The sequence below is a fragment of the Myzus persicae genome, unplaced genomic scaffold (assembly GCF_001856785.1).
Source record: "Myzus persicae strain clone G006 unplaced genomic scaffold, MPER_G0061.0, whole genome shotgun sequence".
Lineage (NCBI taxonomy): Eukaryota > Metazoa > Arthropoda > Insecta > Hemiptera > Aphididae > Myzus > Myzus persicae.
The window spans coordinates 44,185-63,147 of record NW_019104280.1 but is presented as its reverse complement, the minus strand read 5'-3'; the positions used below and the strand labels follow the sequence as shown (position 1 = coordinate 63,147).

The 18,963-nt window shown below is 26.8% G+C and overlaps 3 protein-coding genes across 7 annotated transcripts; 2 read left to right on the top strand and 1 right to left on the bottom strand.

The window, feature by feature from the left end:
• The first annotated feature begins 1,889 nt into the window (after window positions 1-1,889).
• On the top strand, window positions 1,890-3,570 carry LOC111040859. The gene is made up of 3 exons (XM_022324923.1): window positions 1,890-2,301; window positions 2,402-2,609; window positions 3,308-3,570. Exons 1-3 carry the CDS (start codon window positions 2,193-2,195, stop codon window positions 3,351-3,353), a joined length of 363 nt encoding a protein of 120 aa, XP_022180615.1. The 5' UTR covers window positions 1,890-2,192; the 3' UTR covers window positions 3,354-3,570.
• Window positions 3,482-5,168, bottom strand: LOC111040858 (glucose-fructose oxidoreductase domain-containing protein 1). Its single transcript, XM_022324922.1, has 2 exons — window positions 5,000-5,168; window positions 3,482-4,694 (listed from the first exon to the last, which is right to left on the bottom strand). The coding sequence occupies exons 1-2, from the start codon at window positions 5,028-5,030 to the stop codon at window positions 3,571-3,573; spliced, it is 1,155 nt and encodes a 384-aa protein (XP_022180614.1). The 5' UTR covers window positions 5,031-5,168; the 3' UTR covers window positions 3,482-3,570.
• A 1,541-nt stretch (window positions 5,169-6,709) lies between these two features.
• On the top strand, window positions 6,710-18,963 carry LOC111040854. Of its 5 annotated transcripts, none has more exons than XM_022324916.1 (12): window positions 6,710-7,110; window positions 9,582-9,628; window positions 10,241-10,324; window positions 11,821-12,009; window positions 13,645-13,809; window positions 14,508-14,672; window positions 14,935-15,144; window positions 15,938-16,003; window positions 16,278-16,388; window positions 16,447-16,762; window positions 16,834-17,009; window positions 18,385-18,963. In XM_022324916.1, the coding sequence occupies exons 2-12, from the start codon at window positions 9,603-9,605 to the stop codon at window positions 18,806-18,808; spliced, it is 1,932 nt and encodes a 643-aa protein (XP_022180608.1). In that variant the 5' UTR covers window positions 6,710-7,110; window positions 9,582-9,602; the 3' UTR covers window positions 18,809-18,963. The 5 variants fall into 5 exon arrangements, with proteins under 5 accessions (XP_022180608.1, XP_022180606.1, XP_022180610.1 ...); XM_022324914.1 differs by having other exon boundaries at window positions 6,710-7,125; XM_022324917.1 differs by lacking the exon at window positions 6,710-7,110 and adding an exon at window positions 7,159-7,269.

Below are 18,963 nucleotides of genomic sequence, written 5' to 3'. Positions count from 1 at the left end.
AGTAATACATTTAACCATGTTTTTGTAAGTTTTTATTTCTGGGCCAATGAGCTACAGGTTTTTCATAATTTTAGAGGGCTGATATTTACAAATACTTTTATTACACATCAAAATCGAGTAGATCATATACAAGATGTAACTGATAGACCTGCCAAAAAAAAAAAAAAAAATATAAAGATGACGCCAACTTAATCTAGGACATTTTTTAACATTATATGAGTAGTAAATAATTTAAGAAATATACTCATGTCAGCCAATTTCCTAAAATTATATTTAAAAAAAGTTGTTTGTTCCAATTGATTTCAAACAAAAACTTATTGATATTTTAAAATATTCTAAAAACTACTTGACTTAGATAAATGTTTTTACCATCAAAATTGTTCTTATATTCAGATTCACAAATTGGCTATATTGAACTTATCCAAAAAAAATTTAGTTAAATTTAAAATTTTTTATATTCAGTATTAAAAAATAAAAATAATTTTTTTGTATATAAACATGTAGTACAAGTGACTACAAATTATGTATATAAAAAAAAATTCAAAATATTGATTATAACAAAATTTATTGCATTAATCAGTTATTTCTGTTATACCCCGTGTATCAAAGAAATCCTTAACAGGAAAAAAAGTTGTTTTTTAATTTAGTTCATTATTTTTTGTTAGTTTTACAATTAATAAGTACCTAAATATTAATTTAAAAAATACATTGGCGTTTTTTAAAAAATAAATCAAAAATAGGTAGATATTAATTATAGTTACAGGATAACATCATTATTGAAGATACTGATGATTCGATCAATTACTAGGTATGTATGCATTTCTGTACCATACACCCATAGGCGCAAATAGGGAGGAAAATTAGCTCCTTTAGATGTACTATAGCCCCCCCCCTTCCTTAAACAATAACAATTTTTAGGTCTATTATTATAATGTAAAAGCATCATAAGAGTATACTAAACTATATCAAATAACCAGATAAAAATCCTATAAAAGTGGCACAAACATTTTAAAGGTTATGTATTGTATTGTATCTTAATAATAGACGGGGACGAAACGTAGGTGGATTTTTTTTTGACGGGGGCGAATCGTCCGCGATTCGTCTAAAATTCCTAAATTTCGGTCCTAATATTTTTAAAATTTCACTGACCTTAAATAATCGTCAACTTAAGTAACAGTGGAATGTTTCAAATTTCTAGGATTAATACATTTTGAATTACATCAAGGAAACTAAAATTGGTTAATATTAATGAGATCATTATTTTGCAAAATTACACTTGAGTATCCAATTTTGTAATAATTGATGACACTGAGAAAAAAAAATTGTGAAATTTCACAAATTTTTATTATAGCAAAACTTATATGGAACCATTGAATTCTAGTTTTTCCTCAAATTTAAAAAAGCATATTGTTGTAAAATCAATTAGGATCTTTAAATTAACGATTTGTCAAAAATAGTTTTACGAAAATCGGAACGTCTGGTCAAATTGACTTATAATTATTAATGTACTATTATTTATTACCTATTATATTAGATTATAATATATTATACTTTATTTTATGTTAAAAATTAAACTGTAAATTTTGAACTGTGAATGAGTCATTGAGGCAAATAATTCTGATTTCAGTTTCAATTTTTGAAGTGCCTACCACGATTAAAGATATACCTAAAGTGAACATAACGGAAGGGGCCACAAATTCGTATTATTTTACGTATCAGTTCAGTTATGTAACTAAGGCACTGTAGAGGTCTTTACAAGGCCCTTATGTAACCAGTTTATTTTTAATCATGGTTGATATCAAAATCCATTTTGGTTTTGAAAATTTTGTAAAATCCTCGGTTATAGATAACACTATCATTAATCTAGTAAAATTATAAAATATTTGGGTAAATGGGTATTCAATGTACATAAATATTTATTATTATTTATTTATCACTATAGTCATAATTAAATTTCCTTACTCCGTAGTAGTTGTTGACTAAAGTTGTACTCACGTCATTCAAGACTTGTGATTGATAATAATTGTATGCAATCAAATAATTATATTTCATTACGAATTACGATAATCCCAGATGTCAGTTTACATTAATGACATTCGCATAGAACGTATATAACTCGTAGCAAACCTCTGTAGGTTAATTTTTATTTTGTCAAAATTGAATAGAAAGGAAATTTAAACTTCATATAAAAAATGAGTATTAAAAAACCTCCCATACCACAGTGTCCTATAGTACCAGTAGAAGAAGAAATCGAAGAAGATTTAAAAACTATAGATGAAACTGAAGCTCCATTGTTAACAGGTGAGTTTTTAATTTATGATCTTTATACTAGAGTATCTAAGTCCAAATATACAGTTGATAATGAAAATTAATAGTTCATTATGTGAAATTATTTTCTTAGATGATGCTAAGGTTTTATTAGAATCTATTGGGACCGAAGTGATTAAAAATGATACTCAAGAAGCAGCTCAAAAGCTCGTTGACAATGTGGATGAATTAGAACAAACAATTACTACATTAGATAAGAAGTATAATGAATTGATGACTTGTGAGAAAGAATTAGAAGAAATTGAAGAAGAAATCGATAAACAAATTAAAGAAATGACTAGGTATGATATTTTACATTTAATGCAATACTTAATAATATTTTTTTCTATATTTTTATAAAATCAAAACGTTTATCTATCCCTTTTTTTTTTTGATAAACAATTTAAAAATATAAACTTCTTAGTGTATTAAGAAAAGTTTAATGAAAATACCATCTACAAGTATTAAATTATTTGCTTTTAGTTATTACATACTACTAAAATACATTTTTAGTAGTCATAACCTGATGAACACATTATAACATTTTTTAGGACTAAGAAATCTTTATAATTGTAAGAACCACATTATTAAATTTAAAGATTATACATAAGGATGAGGATTTTTGAATTTTCCGTAGTTCTTGTAGTTATTGGGAAAAAAAATGTTTTTTACTTAATCTCAAAAGTCAAAAGAGAACTATCATTTTTTGCTCTGCAATAACAATGTGATCACACCAACACTGGGATGTTCATAGGAGATGTGCAGCATTGACGTGAATTAGTTGGCTGACTGACTATTGTTTTATAACTATTACAATTTATTAGTTTATGACGTTTATGTGCATAGCATTATTGGTTTTATATCTACATTTTAAATGCCTAAAAAGTACAAAATCTTAACAATAAAAAATGAATAATTTGAATAACTATGATCCCAGTATCCATTTAATATTACAATGGTTAAATGAAGTTTTAATATTTAATTTCACTTTTTGTTTCAGTTATATATCTGAAATTCAATCAAGTCCTACTCCTGCAGTAAAGTAAACACATTTAATTATATTATATTAAATGGATTAATAATTACTTCTATTTTTTTATTTGTACAATTTAAAATGTATCACTTACAAAATGTTATAATAAAAATGAGATCTTGTCAAAAAGATAAGTTATATTTTTGTTATAAAATGTATACAATAAAAATCTGTTATTTAAGTAAAAATGCCAATAAAGAAATTAAATAAAATGTATATATTTTTATAAATTACATGGACATGCCGCTCTTTCTTACAGCTGCACTCAATAAAGGATTAGGATCTGGTTCTTCTGTGATTACTTCAACTTTAACCCATTCTTTGTTCCCACTAGAAGATCTTATTGCATCAATCACTGCTTGGACGTATAAGCTGTCTTCAAAAGTGGCTGCAGATGAAACCGGTTCTTTGACCCAACCTCTTTTATCTTCAACTGGCAAAAATGCCTCTCGTAAAGCACTGATCATTTTTAGTAAACCTTTCATACAAGGTCTAGGCATGATATCAGCAGACACCACATTTATAGCATCTGACTTTTGTAAGTCTTCCACATCCAAATACAATACTTCGTCTTTGTCCTTATATAAATCTCCACCTTTGACAATTAAATTACCCTCAGTGCCACACATAAGCACTTCTTGTATATAAGTTCCAGCAAGATGATTATTTAATGTGACTGTAACTAAAGACCTGTCTGCCATTTCCATTTGAAAAGTACAAAAGTCTGGACTTGTCACTTGCCTTACACCGGTCAAACACTTAAAATCTTTATTGAATGTTTTAACAATACCATGAACGCGGACAGCTTTTTGATCAGTTAAATATGTAACCAAGTCTATAACATGACTTCCAACTAATGTTAAGACCCCACCGCCCATTGTTTTATCACATAACCAGTTATAAGTATCCCCATACAAACGACCCATTTGTACTTTGACATCACATAAAAACACATTTCCAATTTTGTTTTCATTTATCTGTTTTTTCATTTGCACAAATGCTGGTAAGAACCTCAAACTATGGTTGACAACTGATATAAGCGAAGGATAATATTGCGCAGCATGTACCATTTTAATAGCTTCACTCTGGCATAGACCAGCTGGCTTATCACACAGAACATGTTTCCCGATACCCAATGCTTTGACGGCTATTTGTGCATGAAGATTTGGAGAGCATACAATGAAAATGAGATCTACATCTTTTCTTAGGAGCACATTATCAATTTTGTTAGTCCAAAAAGGTATTTGAAGACGCTTAGCAGCTTCTTCAGCTTCATTCATAGTGCGTCCCCATAGTGCTTCTACTTTGAAACCCTTATCACGCAAAAAGGGTACAATTATTTCAATAACTTTACCTGTTGACATATTTAATCAATTAATTACAGGCAAAATTTTTGTCATATGTTGATTTATTAAATAGTGATAGTTTGTGTATTTGTATAACTAAAGTCTGACCAATTGTATGAATTTTCTTTTGCATATATTTTATAAAAATTATTATTCAACATATTATAAAATAAAAAATTTGGTTTGAAAACATAAAATAAAATCTAAAAGAAAAGAAAGAAATAATATTAATATTTTAACAATTCAAAATTTCATAACATCATTTTTTTAATTCGAAATGTACGGGATACAATTTTATGTAAATTAAAGTTACCTGTTCCAAAAACACCAATACCCGGTAACATTCTCTTAACGAGAAGATTCAACTCTTAAGAGTTAATTTATTGTTGTTAATATCAAATCATTTAAATCGAGTAAGTTTTACATTTAAATTAAAAAAATATATTTTGTTGCATGTTGTTTTAATTTTATTTTACTGTGATAACTGTATTATTATCACAGAACAATATATTATAACAAAATATTTGTTCCAATAGTATATAGTTCCAAAAAAGTTTGGAACAAAAGATCATTGGAACGAACGTCTTATGGAAAAAGTGGTTACTGGAAGAAATATTATTCGAAACAAGTAATAATAATTAATATTGGATGATGTTTTTATGGAATCAATAAGGGCATTGGAATAAATATAATTTCAAACAAAACTTGAGTGGAACAAATTGGTACGTTAAAAATATTTGTGGGATTGGGTAGGGAAAAATTGGTTTCTGAGTTCAGACGGCAAACCAAGGGCATGAACACAGAAAATAATTTGGCATTTGAGGTATTGCAGATTATACATTATTATGCATCATAGGCTTTTGTGTGCAAGGAAAATTAAAGATTCCAATTTTTCGAGAAAGTTTTCTAAATTTTGCAAGAAATAATTTTTTTTGAAAAAAACTCATAATATATTGGCCTGCCTTTTTAGTCATGCTGAAGTGTTTAAAATATACTATATGAAATCATACATCAAGGAGTTCCCATCATCCCCATCATCAGTTTTTTAAATTTTACCATCAGATACAAATCAAAGCGACATTATAGGTACCTAATGGCGAATGCCAATTGGCGTAATGCAATGTTTAATCATTTATGCTTAAGTATTAACGTAAATTCTGGATGGAGTATCCTGCTACCTTGCAGTACCTACCACATGGCGTCTTATGTTGGACCCCCATATCTAAAAAAATACTGTGATAAATCATAGATAAATTATAGGTGATCGCTAACCATTGTAACCTTTCAAAATTGGTTAGTTCTCTCTGAATTGATAGATACTACAATTGTGTACCTATCAATACGTACCCAGTGCTCGAATTTTCCTTAATAATTGAGGAAAGACGCTGAGACGCTGATTTTAGTTCAGAAAACACCGTTTATAGCGGATCTAAAATCACTTTAATAAATACCTAATATTAAGCATTAATTATTTCTCCAAATTGTATCAAGACTGTAAAGACAAAAGCAAAAGGTCTGTGAATGGTGTACCACTATCCAGCTCTAGTATAGAACAATCGATTCGGCCAATTCATACAGTGCCATCATAATATACCCCTGGGTTATAGTCTCTACAACAGGTGGGTTAAAAACATAAGTATTGGCTAGTGACATAAATAGATTGGAGAACAATTGGTCGTTGGAACAAATGTTTCTGGAAATAAATATGTATCGGAAAAAACATACGTAGGTGTCTACGTTTTGGATATTAATTTAGTTTAAACAATTTTGGTTTGGAACAATTATTTTCTGAAGGCAGAAGCGATGCACCGATCTATTATTTTAATGATTCAGTGATGAGATTTTTTTTATCCAAAAAATGATAAGTGAACAATCGCCTTAGCCGTGGCCTTAAGCGGAATAAAAAATAGCAGCTGCCAGCTGCCAGCTGATCCCAGATAATGGCCGTGCGCCCAATTCAAATTCTACCATTGGGCAAAGATAGGTACGGTAGTCACTAGTCTTATAAATGAATTCAACTGTTTTCTATGATAAAATTAAATTTGTGTTATCCATAGACGATAGACCACAATATTATACAAAATATATAAAAATATATAAGCCTATGGAAATGGCACAGGCGACAGATTACATGTATTGACATGTATGACAAATATATACATAACTATTCGGTTGTCTATGGTTTTGTTTTATCATTTATCACGTTAACCTTAACCGTAACTGCCATTTTTCTTTAGACTTCAAATTACTTCAGAATATCTGAGTCCAGACTCCAGAGACACTGTGTTTGTAATTTGAGATTTGACTAATGGCTCTTAAGTATTAACTCTTAGATGAAACAACAGTAGTCCGAACTCTGAAGTCCCTGATTAGAAGTCAAGAAATGACGGCAGTCTAGTGTCAACATTGAAGAGTCCAATGCGTGTAAATCCATAACAAGTAACAATCAACACAATTTTATGGTTTCACATGGTATACACATTAGTACACGACACAATGACACATAAACACGTGTTTTAAAACGGCGATTTGGCAAATTGTATTTTGTGCCTAATGAAAATAATGGCATGGAATTTGTATTTGGTAAAGATAAATATTATGTTGTAAATCGTGATGTACTAATGTCGTATTATCTGAATCGTCGCGTCATAATATTCCTGAATTCTTAAATGTATGGTCACATTATGTAGATAAAAAAGATTAAACAATGTAAATATTCTTAATCATCAGCAATACTATTACAGTAGTCAGTAATGCAGTGTTAAAGAGGTTTAGAGGTTTAAGTGGTGTTATAGTACCTAGCTCATTACTGATTACATATTATTGTTGAACGAACGAATAGCATTTGTTTGATTAATGGTGATTGATAAATTATATTATATGGATGTTACTTGATTGCTTATTGACATTTAAGGACGATATTACATTATAGATTTCCATAGTAATTTATACAACTACTATTTATTTCAAACTTTTCGATCATAATGAATAATGTACTTAATAAATATGAGTAGGTAGTTGCATAACAAAATATTTTAAATTATTCAAGTTAACAAATTAAATGTTATATGGTTATTATTTTTTGTGTAGTTGTTAATTAATTTTATATACATAAATATAATAGTTTTCTTGGATTCTACTTTTGTTTAGTAAGTATACTGGTTTATAGGTTATTACCTATAATATTTTACATTATTTTAAATTAAACATACTTATGTTATAGCCTTATAGGCATTCTTGACAAATACATTTTGATTAAATTACTAGTGTAGGTACTTATTATTATTATTGTTTATTAAATGATGAAACGACAATTTTACATAGTATTACAAATATGGTATAAGTACAGTAAGGTAGAATACATAAATAATTAATTAGATACATAAATAATTTAGATAAAAGTATAAATATTTCAGAGTATGCATGTTATAATATAGATAAATAGTATAATTATAAAGGTAGAAGTATAATTAGTGGCCTAAGGATTATTGATTGTTTGCAGCTCTGAGTATGTGGTGTAGAGTGTGGTTGTGCCCATAAGAGGTCTTGTGGGTTGGGACATAATATTGTGATTGGTTTCTGGAAGAATGAGAAGGAACTCTGAATGGTATGGCTGCAAGGAGATCAGGAACGTCCAAAGAACCATTTAGAATTAAGTTTAGAAAGTCTAAGTCTGCTTTTGCGAGACGAGTGGTAAGAGTTGGGATGTTCAAAATTTGCCTTATGTTGGAATAATCATGATTTTCGTGATAAATGTTCATTTTGAAGGCAATAAAGTTAAGAAATTTATTTTGGACGCGTTCAAGTCGTAGCTGGTCTTTAACCAAATACGGTTGCCAGACCACAGATCCAAACTCAAGAAGAGAGCGGCAAGGGCATTGTATAAAGTACAAAGGCATCCAACCGACTTAAATAATTTAGTATTATGTATGATGAACTAAGGACTTTAGTGCTTTATTAACCATCAAATTTATTTGAGTGCTAAAACATAGATTAGGCGAGTAAATTATACCAAGGTCCTTAATGGAGGAAACTCGTTCAAGTTCTGTGCCGTTAAGAAAGTATGTGGTTAAAATTGGAGTTAAAAATCTGGAGAAGGAAATAACGTTACACTAAAAAAGGTTTAGGGTTAAACCTAAATGAGAGACCCATTCTTTAAAAATGTCTAATTCACTCTGAAGTAGGGTGGAATCTGAAGGGGATCTAATTTTATGAAATATCTTTATATCATCCGCATACAACAAAAATTTTACTTGGTTAAGCCGTATGGAGATAGAGTCAACAAAAAGTGAAAATAGTAATGGGCTTAGGTGGCCGCCTTGGGGAACGCCAGAAGTTGTTTCAAATGTTTTTGAAGAGGAGTCCAGCTTATTTAATTTGTTTAAAATATTGATTTAATTTAATGCTAGTAATTCTGTTGAACAATGTTCATTTCATATGTTATTACCGGGTACCTTAAAACATTTGCATTTTTTTCTGTGGATGATTAAATACTTTTCCAATAATTAAACTAGTTATTTCTATAACCATGAATTTGACAATAATTATGTATTTATTATAATATCAATACTATTAAGTATAGACGTATAGTTACCAAACCTAAACACTAAAGTTAAACTATGTGTAGTATGTTATCACAGATATTCATCTGTCTACCTTTTCATATTCTATATACAGTAAATAAATAAATATACTATATTAATTTTAAGATACTAATAAACTTTTTTATTAAAATCGCTATATTTTAGTTGTAAATTGTAACACATTGCCCTACCATCATTAATTCTATAATAGACCAAGTAGTACTGGGTATTAACCATTTTCTATGTTAGTGAATGTTAAATATTAATACTTCATTGAACTAATACCTAAATGTATTTTTTTTTTTAATTTAGAAAAGCTAATTTCTAATCAAAATGGACCGAAAGAAAAGATCTAAAAGGTAACTGGTTTTGTACAACAATAATATTTCATACCTTTTATAATACTTTATTTACGCCTTATATATTTAATTATTAGATAATTTCACAAAATGATGTTCTGTTTGAATATAAATAATAATCATTGCTACAATAATACTGTTTGTAGTATACTGAATTGGCATTATTTTAAAGTGATTTGTTAGTTGTAAAATTAAAAATATATGTCAAATAAGAAATTAGAAGGTATCGATAAGCCTCAAATCCTTGAAAATCTTATATTTAACCAAAATGTAAAAACAAAATATTTAAATTTTGAACTAGTAAACTTTAAGTTTTATGCAGGGAACTATATAATTTTCCCAACTCAAAGCTGAGAATAACAATAATAATTTTTTATTACCTCATTGTTTAGGACTCCTTTGTTACCTCCATCCTCTCACTATAAACATGTCACTGTGAAATATATTAGATTAATAACAATATAATTATATACACATTATCTTCTAATTTAACTCCTTAGTATTTTTTAAAAATTAATATTGGAGGAATATTTTAGAGTTAAGGTTGGATTAAACCATACTTATAAAAATAATGTCTATATTAATATTTAAATTTGTAATAAATTTATTTAGGTCCAAAGAAGAATCAACAAATAACAAAAAGAAGGATGTAAAACAGAACAAAGTTAAAGATAAGAAATCAGGCAAAAAAGAGAAGTATATTTTAAAAACTTGTTAATATATTATTTTAGAATAATTTTTATACAACTATCATATTTAGTAACTGCTATTTAATATTTGTAATGTTTAATTGATTTTATGTTCCTAGAATATAAGCTTGAGCATTATTCTTGATAAATTTGTTATGGGTCAATGATATCTAAGATGTTTATCAATTTATAACTATTGTCTCATAAAATGTCAGTAGACAAGATATTTTTCTACAGAAACCACTCAACCTAAATTAATTGTACAATCAAAATTGCATTACCCTTCTCATTGCATCTTTAGATATCTTTTGTATGATTAGAACACATGTTTTTAGGATTAATAAAATAGTTTATGCTGAAAGGTATTGATTTGACCATATCTAAATTAAAAAAAATAAATTATTAAAATTTACAAATACACATTTTTTATATAGGAGGCTGTATTAAAGGAATAATACATGCAAGTTGACTTTCTATTAAAAATGTGTAGTATTGAATCTAAGACACCCCCCTCCCCACCCTCTGGACTAAAAATTAAAAGTAAAAATATTTAACAATATACAAATTACAAATAAGTAAATGTAGGTACAGTTTACGAGATTTTTCATTAAGTAAGTATACAAATTGTTAAACTAACGTGTGCATTATTTAATTATAATTCAATAATAATACATTTGATTCATCAATCATTAGCCATTAAATTGGGTAATAAATCCATAATGTGAATGATGATAGTCGATAGATGATCATAATATATTTTGGGTAAAACCAAAGAATCAACTTTTCAATCTAATGTTATGTGTGTAAAAAATATATATTGATTCTGGGGGGAATTGTCTTAGTCCAGGAGTTGATGTCCAAATGTCCAAATACCATTTTAAATGAATAATACAATTTATTTAATGCATTTTATTATGTACCTATATTTTAATTATTTTTAATGCATACTTTGATATTTGTACATAAGTTTGCTTTGTTTTGGTGTTTAAGATCATGGACATTTTTGCCCTACTTAAAATCAAACAAATCCTACATCATATTATATAAGCAGTGACCTAAAATTATAGAAAAAACAATCAAAATAGTTTTTGTTTTGTAAAATATTATTTATTACTTATTAATATTAGTTATTCGGTACATTACATTTAAGATTTAAATTGTTACAATAAAATAAATAAATAAATTAATGATCTTCAAAGCTATTCAAAATAATCTGAAAAAAAGTCTGTGTAAATTTGTTAATCATTCCCTTTTTCCAAGCAACTTTTCTTATTAAACTATGATTTAAATCGATTTGATTTTAAATAGAATATTCATGTAAATAATATTCTATACTATATAATACCTTAAAGGTTGGTTATAAAAATACTGAAGTTTAATATAAACAGTCTTGTTAAATTTAGTATTTTTAAAATACATCCTTGATTCTGAAATTTCTTTATGCAATTGTTGTCAAAATACGATTATTATCATTAATATTAAAATAATTTATATTTTAACTAGACACAGTGACAATGAAGATAACATAAGTCAAGGAAGCAATCAATCTTTTTGTGAAGATCAGAAGGGTTCAAACAACATAATTTGTAAAAAAGATTCTGACAAATATGAATTGAAACAGAATGAAGCACACAAAATTGATTGTCATGAGGATTTGAAATGTAAACCATCGGATGATGATGAAAAGAAAGAGTAAGTTCTTAGTTATTTTAATTAATTACTCGTTTTTGTTTACTTATTATTTATAAATAAGTACATGTCATTACCTGAAAAAACCAAAAAAATAAATAATTATTATTATTTTTTAGTAGATTAGTCATTATTTGTTATTATGTATTCCGAGTAGTGGAAAAATCAATTTATTGATTTTGCAATGTGGATATTTTTTTTTGTGGACATGATATTTTTAGTAAAAAAAATCCTTTGCGATTCAATTTTAGAATTTCTGTTATAGTGGATCTGGTACTTTTGGGGAGTCAAAATTGAGAAAATTAGTAGAACAGTATTTTCCTAAATGATTGAGAAAAACAAAAAAAAAAAAAAAAATAGAGAATACTGCAATTTGTATGTGTAACATTTTTTGGTGTAATTTAAGAACGAATAACTACATGAAACGATAACCATTAAATGTTTACATTAACATCCTTCTGTAATGGTATAATTTTCAAAGTATTTTGATTATTTTTAATTATTTAAAGACATTTTAAATTTTCCATTTTTTTCTACATATTTTGATAAAAATAAATTTTTGGTAAAAACTTGAAGATTAAAATAAATATGTACTAAGTATATAAATTGTACTAAGTTCCTCATAAGAAGAAAACATATGTATTAAAACATTTATAGTCAAAAATATAGGCACAAATTTTTTTTAGAAATTTGAAGTTAAAAAAAATAGATATTTAAACAAAGAATAATGATTTTAGTTGTATTTTTGTAATTCAAAAATGTTATCTGTGGAAACTTGAAACTTATAATTTATTTTATTTTATTATGACATTTTAAAAACATCTAGATTAATTTCACACTATTTTCTATTTAGTATTCATACCACAAATATATTCATACCATTCTTCTGTAAGTCAATATCGACTTATAAGTTAATTCAAAAATATATAAAATAAACACATATTATTATAATAATTAAATATCAATAATATAATAAATGCATTTTACTCAAAAATAATTAATTCAACCTACAGTTTAACTTAAAATAAAATAAATTACTGTAATAGATACATAAATATATCATAAAATATATTTAGTAACACATGCTGAGGAATCTTCACCCAGAATTGTTTTCAGTATGCAATGATTTATCAATGAATTCATATTTAGCAGTTTAGCACATAATTTACATAGACTTACTTAATTATGAGGTACACTTGACACCTACTTGTGCGTTGGTGATGTAGGGGTGTTTACCTATTTTTTCACTTTTGTAAATAACTTGATGGAACTAACATTAATTTGCTTGAAGAAGAGACATGTTTTTCAATAATTGATGATTTAGAAGAGTTATGTGTTAAATGTGTTGTCATTTATTATTATTCATTACTCACATTCTTTTACTTAAGTAGTTAATTAAAAATGTATATTTATATATATTTAGATTTTTTACATGTCATTGTCTTAAAAAAAAGTTATTATTATTATTGTATGGTAGTTGAACCATTATTTTATTATTTTTAAATTACAAATTTCATAAAATAACATCTCACTTGGAAGATCACAACAATTGTATTATTGGATACTTAAATATGTTTATGCAATCAGTATTCACAAAAGTCATAAAATTATTAAAATTATATAATATTTTTTAACTAGATGGCATGTTAAAACAAAACACAAAAACAAAACAAGCCACCAAAGTTTGAGTGAAGAACAAAACAATCATACAAATATTCAAAAGCAAAGCAAATTGTATGACACAAATTCCATACAGGAAAACAACATTGATTCACATGAACCATTAACTAAAAAAGGAGGAAGGTATGTTGTCAATTTGAATTATTAATATTCATTTTCTCTTACTTACATTACTTTTTTATTTTTATTTAACAAATATTCCCATAAAATTGCATTTTACTTAGATAATTACAAACAAGGCGTACAGAAAGATACGAAAAAATTTGATTCTTGTTAAATCTTAAATGGATGACAACAATAATTATGAAAATGACATGGGTAGTAAATAATTTAAGAAATATACACATATTGTCAAATTCTCATAAATAATATTTTGAAATAATTACCTATTAGTTATTAGTGTTATTACTTTTTAAATTAATTGACTCTGAAAAAATATTAATATTTTAAAAAATTCTAAAAAATAATTTGATTTATATGAATGTTGTTATCATCAAAATTGTTCTTATAGTCAGATTTACTTATTGACTATTTAGAATTTTTCCGAAAAATGTTAAAGCAAATTTTATAATTTTAATTTTCAGTTTCATGAAATAAAAATGAAAAAATGTACACCATAAATATAGTACAAGTGTTTAAAATTTATATTAAAAAAAAATTAGAGAATTGATTATAACAAAAGTTATTGCATTAGTCAGTTAATTCGGTTGCACTCTGTAGCTTAAATTCTTGTTTTGGACACTAAAATGTATTTATGTAATCAGCATTCATAAATCACAATATTAATAAAAATCATTAATATTATATATTATTTTAAATAGAAGGAGAAATAAAAACAAAAATAAAAATAGTCAAGAGCAAAGTAGATTTGGTGATTTTGATTCATCAACTGATACATTTAATCAGAAAAAAGTAGACGATCGAAACAACATTAATTCGGATAAAGAATATACATTCAATTTATCAAAAATTGATGACTCAGAAGTGTATGTTGTAAATCATAAGTATTCACATTATTCTATTTCAGTACCTATATATTTAAAGTGTGTACATACCGTCATTAAAAAAAAAAATTTAAAACAATAATCATGTAATTTATTGTTTTTATATTTCAAATTTCAGTAGATTAAATCTTACATAAATAATCATAATAGTTTTAAATAATTTTTTTTGGCAGTTACAAATATTTATGCTAGCAGAATTCATAAAAGTCATAAAATGATTAATATTTTATATTATTTTAAATAGACGGAAGGATAAAAACGAAAACAACAAAAAAACTAGTCCCCAAAGTTTGAGCGAAGAACAAAAATATCATAAAAAGATTCAAAACCAAAGAAAATTGCCTTACAAAGATTCTAATGAAGACTATTTAAAAAAAAAAACAGCACACAATAGAACAAACAGTGATTCACAAAAGGACACACGTATATCAGTAACTAAAGATGGAGAAGAAAGGTATGTTGTCAATTATTAATATTGTTTTATCTTCTCTTACTTATGCATTACAATAGAACCTCATTAATTCAGAATAATTGGAACTTATGGTTATCTGATACAAATGTGATATTATACGTCAACCTCATTCACCATTGTTAGACACAATTACGTATATTAATACCTAACCTTGCTGTCAGGAGAAATATAAGTGATCTAAAATTCTTATATAAATTGATCAATGGTTACAAAGTCAGTTCATAATTACTAAATTATTTAAATTGTCATGTCCCTCAATGCCAAACTATACTCTGTCTCTAAAGAGAACAATCACTTTTTGCGCATCATGAATGATGCATTTGCTGTGTCGAGAACCCTGTGATTATGCTAACACCAGGAAGTTGGTGAGAGATGCACAGCACTGACGTAAGTCATTCGTTCGGCTGATTATTCTCTTTTGAGACAGTATACTAACATAATATCAGATCTACTCATAATTTTTATTTACAATTACCGAAAACCAATTATTTAATAAATGCAAATAGTGTTTAAGATTCTGGAAGGGGGGGGGGGGGGGGTAGGAAAAGATGAAGCTGATATTTTTTTATATATTTCAATATTGTGTAAAATCTTTGGGTGTTTTGCCCCCTCCTCCCCCAAGCTGACTGCTATTTATGCCTATGAACCTAATTAAAATTATTGTCTGATATTTGCATCATTATTTTATTATTTTTATGTTGATAGTTTTAAATCATTGTTTTGGATACTAAAATGTATTTACGTAATCATTAATATTTTATATTATCTAAAACAGATGGAGGGATAAAAACAAAAATAACAATGGTGAAAAGCAGAGCAGATTTTCTGACATAGAGAAAAGGTATGTTATCAATTATTAAAATCTATCACTTCTTTTTTTACTTAAGTATTTATTTCAATTTACTACATGTTATCGCTGTCTTAAGCAAATTGAGAATTATAATGTTTATTGTAAGTTGCACCTATTACTAACTTGTTTCTTAAAAAATATTTTTGTTTATACTTTATGCCTCTATGTTTATGGATTAAAATTTTGAAGACAAATTTTTGTTTAACATTTTGTTGGATTATATACTATTTAAAATGTATTTAAAAATATTTCATTATTATTTAAGTATTTTTGAGGAAATAGATGAAGACATTTTCAAATTATCAAAAGATTATTCTCTTGCCCATTGTGTTGCTGAAGACTTACGAATGGGAGCAGGCATAGCTGTTGATTTCAAGTAAAAATATCTTATTTTCATTTATACTCATTTGTAAATAATTTATTTTACTTTCTAGACGCAGCTTTGGTGGTGTGGGTAAACTAGTTGATCAGAAATTAAAAGTAGGAGATGTTGGTACAGTTAAGCGCCATGATCAATATGCATTTTATTTGGTAACAAAAAAAAGTAGCAATGGTAAACCTACAATGGTGACAATGGAAAAAGCGCTCCATTCTCTTTTAAACAAAATGAAAGAAAACAATTTAACAAAATTAGGAATACCAAAAATTGGTTGTGGATTGGATAAACTTGATTGGTCTGAAACAAAATTGCTTATCAATAAAATTTTTTATGGATCTGGTATTCACATAACAGTATGTGTACCTTCAAAAGTGAGTGTTACAAATAATAACTGTTAATTACTGAATATCTTGGTACTTTTATTATTATAAAAAATTGTCAGTTATTAGATTCAAAAAAAACGCAGAAATTAAAAGTTTACATTACACCAAAACATTTATGGCAGATGCAACAAGAAACAATTATTATTTTATTTATCGATTTAGAACAAATATACAAAAAGAATTGGACAGACCCTATAATAGATGCAGTTGACGCTAAATACCCACTCAAAGAAAAGTATTTATATTTATATTTAACTCATTCCATAAGTCCATTGAATTTTAAAATTTAGAAAATAAGAAATGATTGAATATATTATAGGTACAAGAGAACGTTGCACTCACGTGTATTGTCTCAGTCTTACACACATACAACATAGTAAATTATTGTTAACCAGTTTCAATAGAGTGCCGAGTGGTGTTAGTTTTGACATTAGAGTGAATTTACCTTTTATAAAATTTAAAGAAAAGGTTATTATGCAGAGTCTCACTTAGGCTTTTATTGATATTATTATTTGTATGTAAGTTATGATCATTTTCAAATGTACAGTTTCTAAAAGGTAATAACTTACTTAAAAATAATAATATCAATAAAAGCATACTAAGAGCCCTAGATAATAATCTTACCTATAAATTGTATAATAAGTCAATTCACTCTAATATCAAAACTAACAGCACAAAATTAAAACTGTGTCATACGTGTGTAAGACAGACAACACACGAGGGTGCGACATCCTCTTAAGCAGCCATTTTAATATCTCATTAAAAAATGATAATATTAAGTACTGTTGGTAAAGTGATAAAAAATGTTTCATGTTGGATAATATATTTTTTTCCAATAAGAATAATATATCCCTAAAAAACTAAAGGTATCAATCCGTTTTTGGCTGACACAAACTTAACATGTATAGTATATGTATACACTGTTTAAAAGAGAACAATCACTTTTTGCGCATTTTGAATGATGCGTTTGCTGTGTCGAAACCCCTGTGTTCATGCTAACACCAGGAAGTTGGTAGGAGATGCACAGCACCGACATAATCGGTCGGCCGACTGATTATTCTGTTTTTTGACAGAGCATAGTATGGCATATTACTTGTAACATACACTTATATAATATATTTGATATTTATTTAAGACACCCTACATTGTTGTCATTAAGGTTTAAACAATTGAATAAGCTCAAATGTCTTAAAACATCACTAGATATAGATAGCCTTAGGCTAGGAATGTCTTATGTTTAAAATAAAAAAAAACTACATTTTATGATGATGATATCATGGCTGTTTTGCCACAGTAGTGATATTGTTTTTGGCTGTATATTACAGCTACTACTGCAGTGTGTATGGGCTTTACTGTAACAATTTTATATTTCTTTACAGATTGTAATTTGTAGGTTATTTTTTTAAAAGAATTAGCATCATACCTTCATTAATTGGTTTTATTTATTTTGAGAATAATTATTTTGGTTAACTTATCCATTTATTATATTTTTTTCAAGTTGAGTATTTTTTCAAGTCTTGGGGACAATGAAATTTCAGGATTTTACAATTTAAAATACAATATTATTAAACATCTTATTAATTAATTAATTGTTTTTGATTTGTTTGTAGTTTATTAAGATACGTTAAAGATAAAAAGTTGGACCCTGGAGACATAAAAAGATTCGATGTTAAGAATGAAATTATATTTTGTATTTTTACCACTCAAAGTACATATTATGGTTCTCTAGAAAATGGATTCAAAGAGATAAATAAAATCAAAAACTATAATTATTTGGCTATTGAAAGTGGCCCTATTGATTACCCTAGCGATAAATTCCAACATATATCATGGATAGTATTAATATTTCGCTCGGTTATTCACTTTTCTGAATTATGGTTATGTGGCAATGTTAAACAATCAGAAACCCATGTATTTTATGATGAATATTGTAGAAATGTCCAGTACCCTATGAATCATTCATTTCAATATAATTCTCCAACTCAAGGAAACTACAGATATAATGATGATTTTCATAGTTTTAGTACAAAATAAAAACAAGTAATCAAAATTGAGGGTGTCAAAATAGTTTCTACAAAAACAGATACATAATTCTATACAGGCATCTAAATAATAAAACTATTATGACATATTGAACATGTGATACTTATATAATCTGTTTGAATAAATGTGTTACTATTTTCAATTAA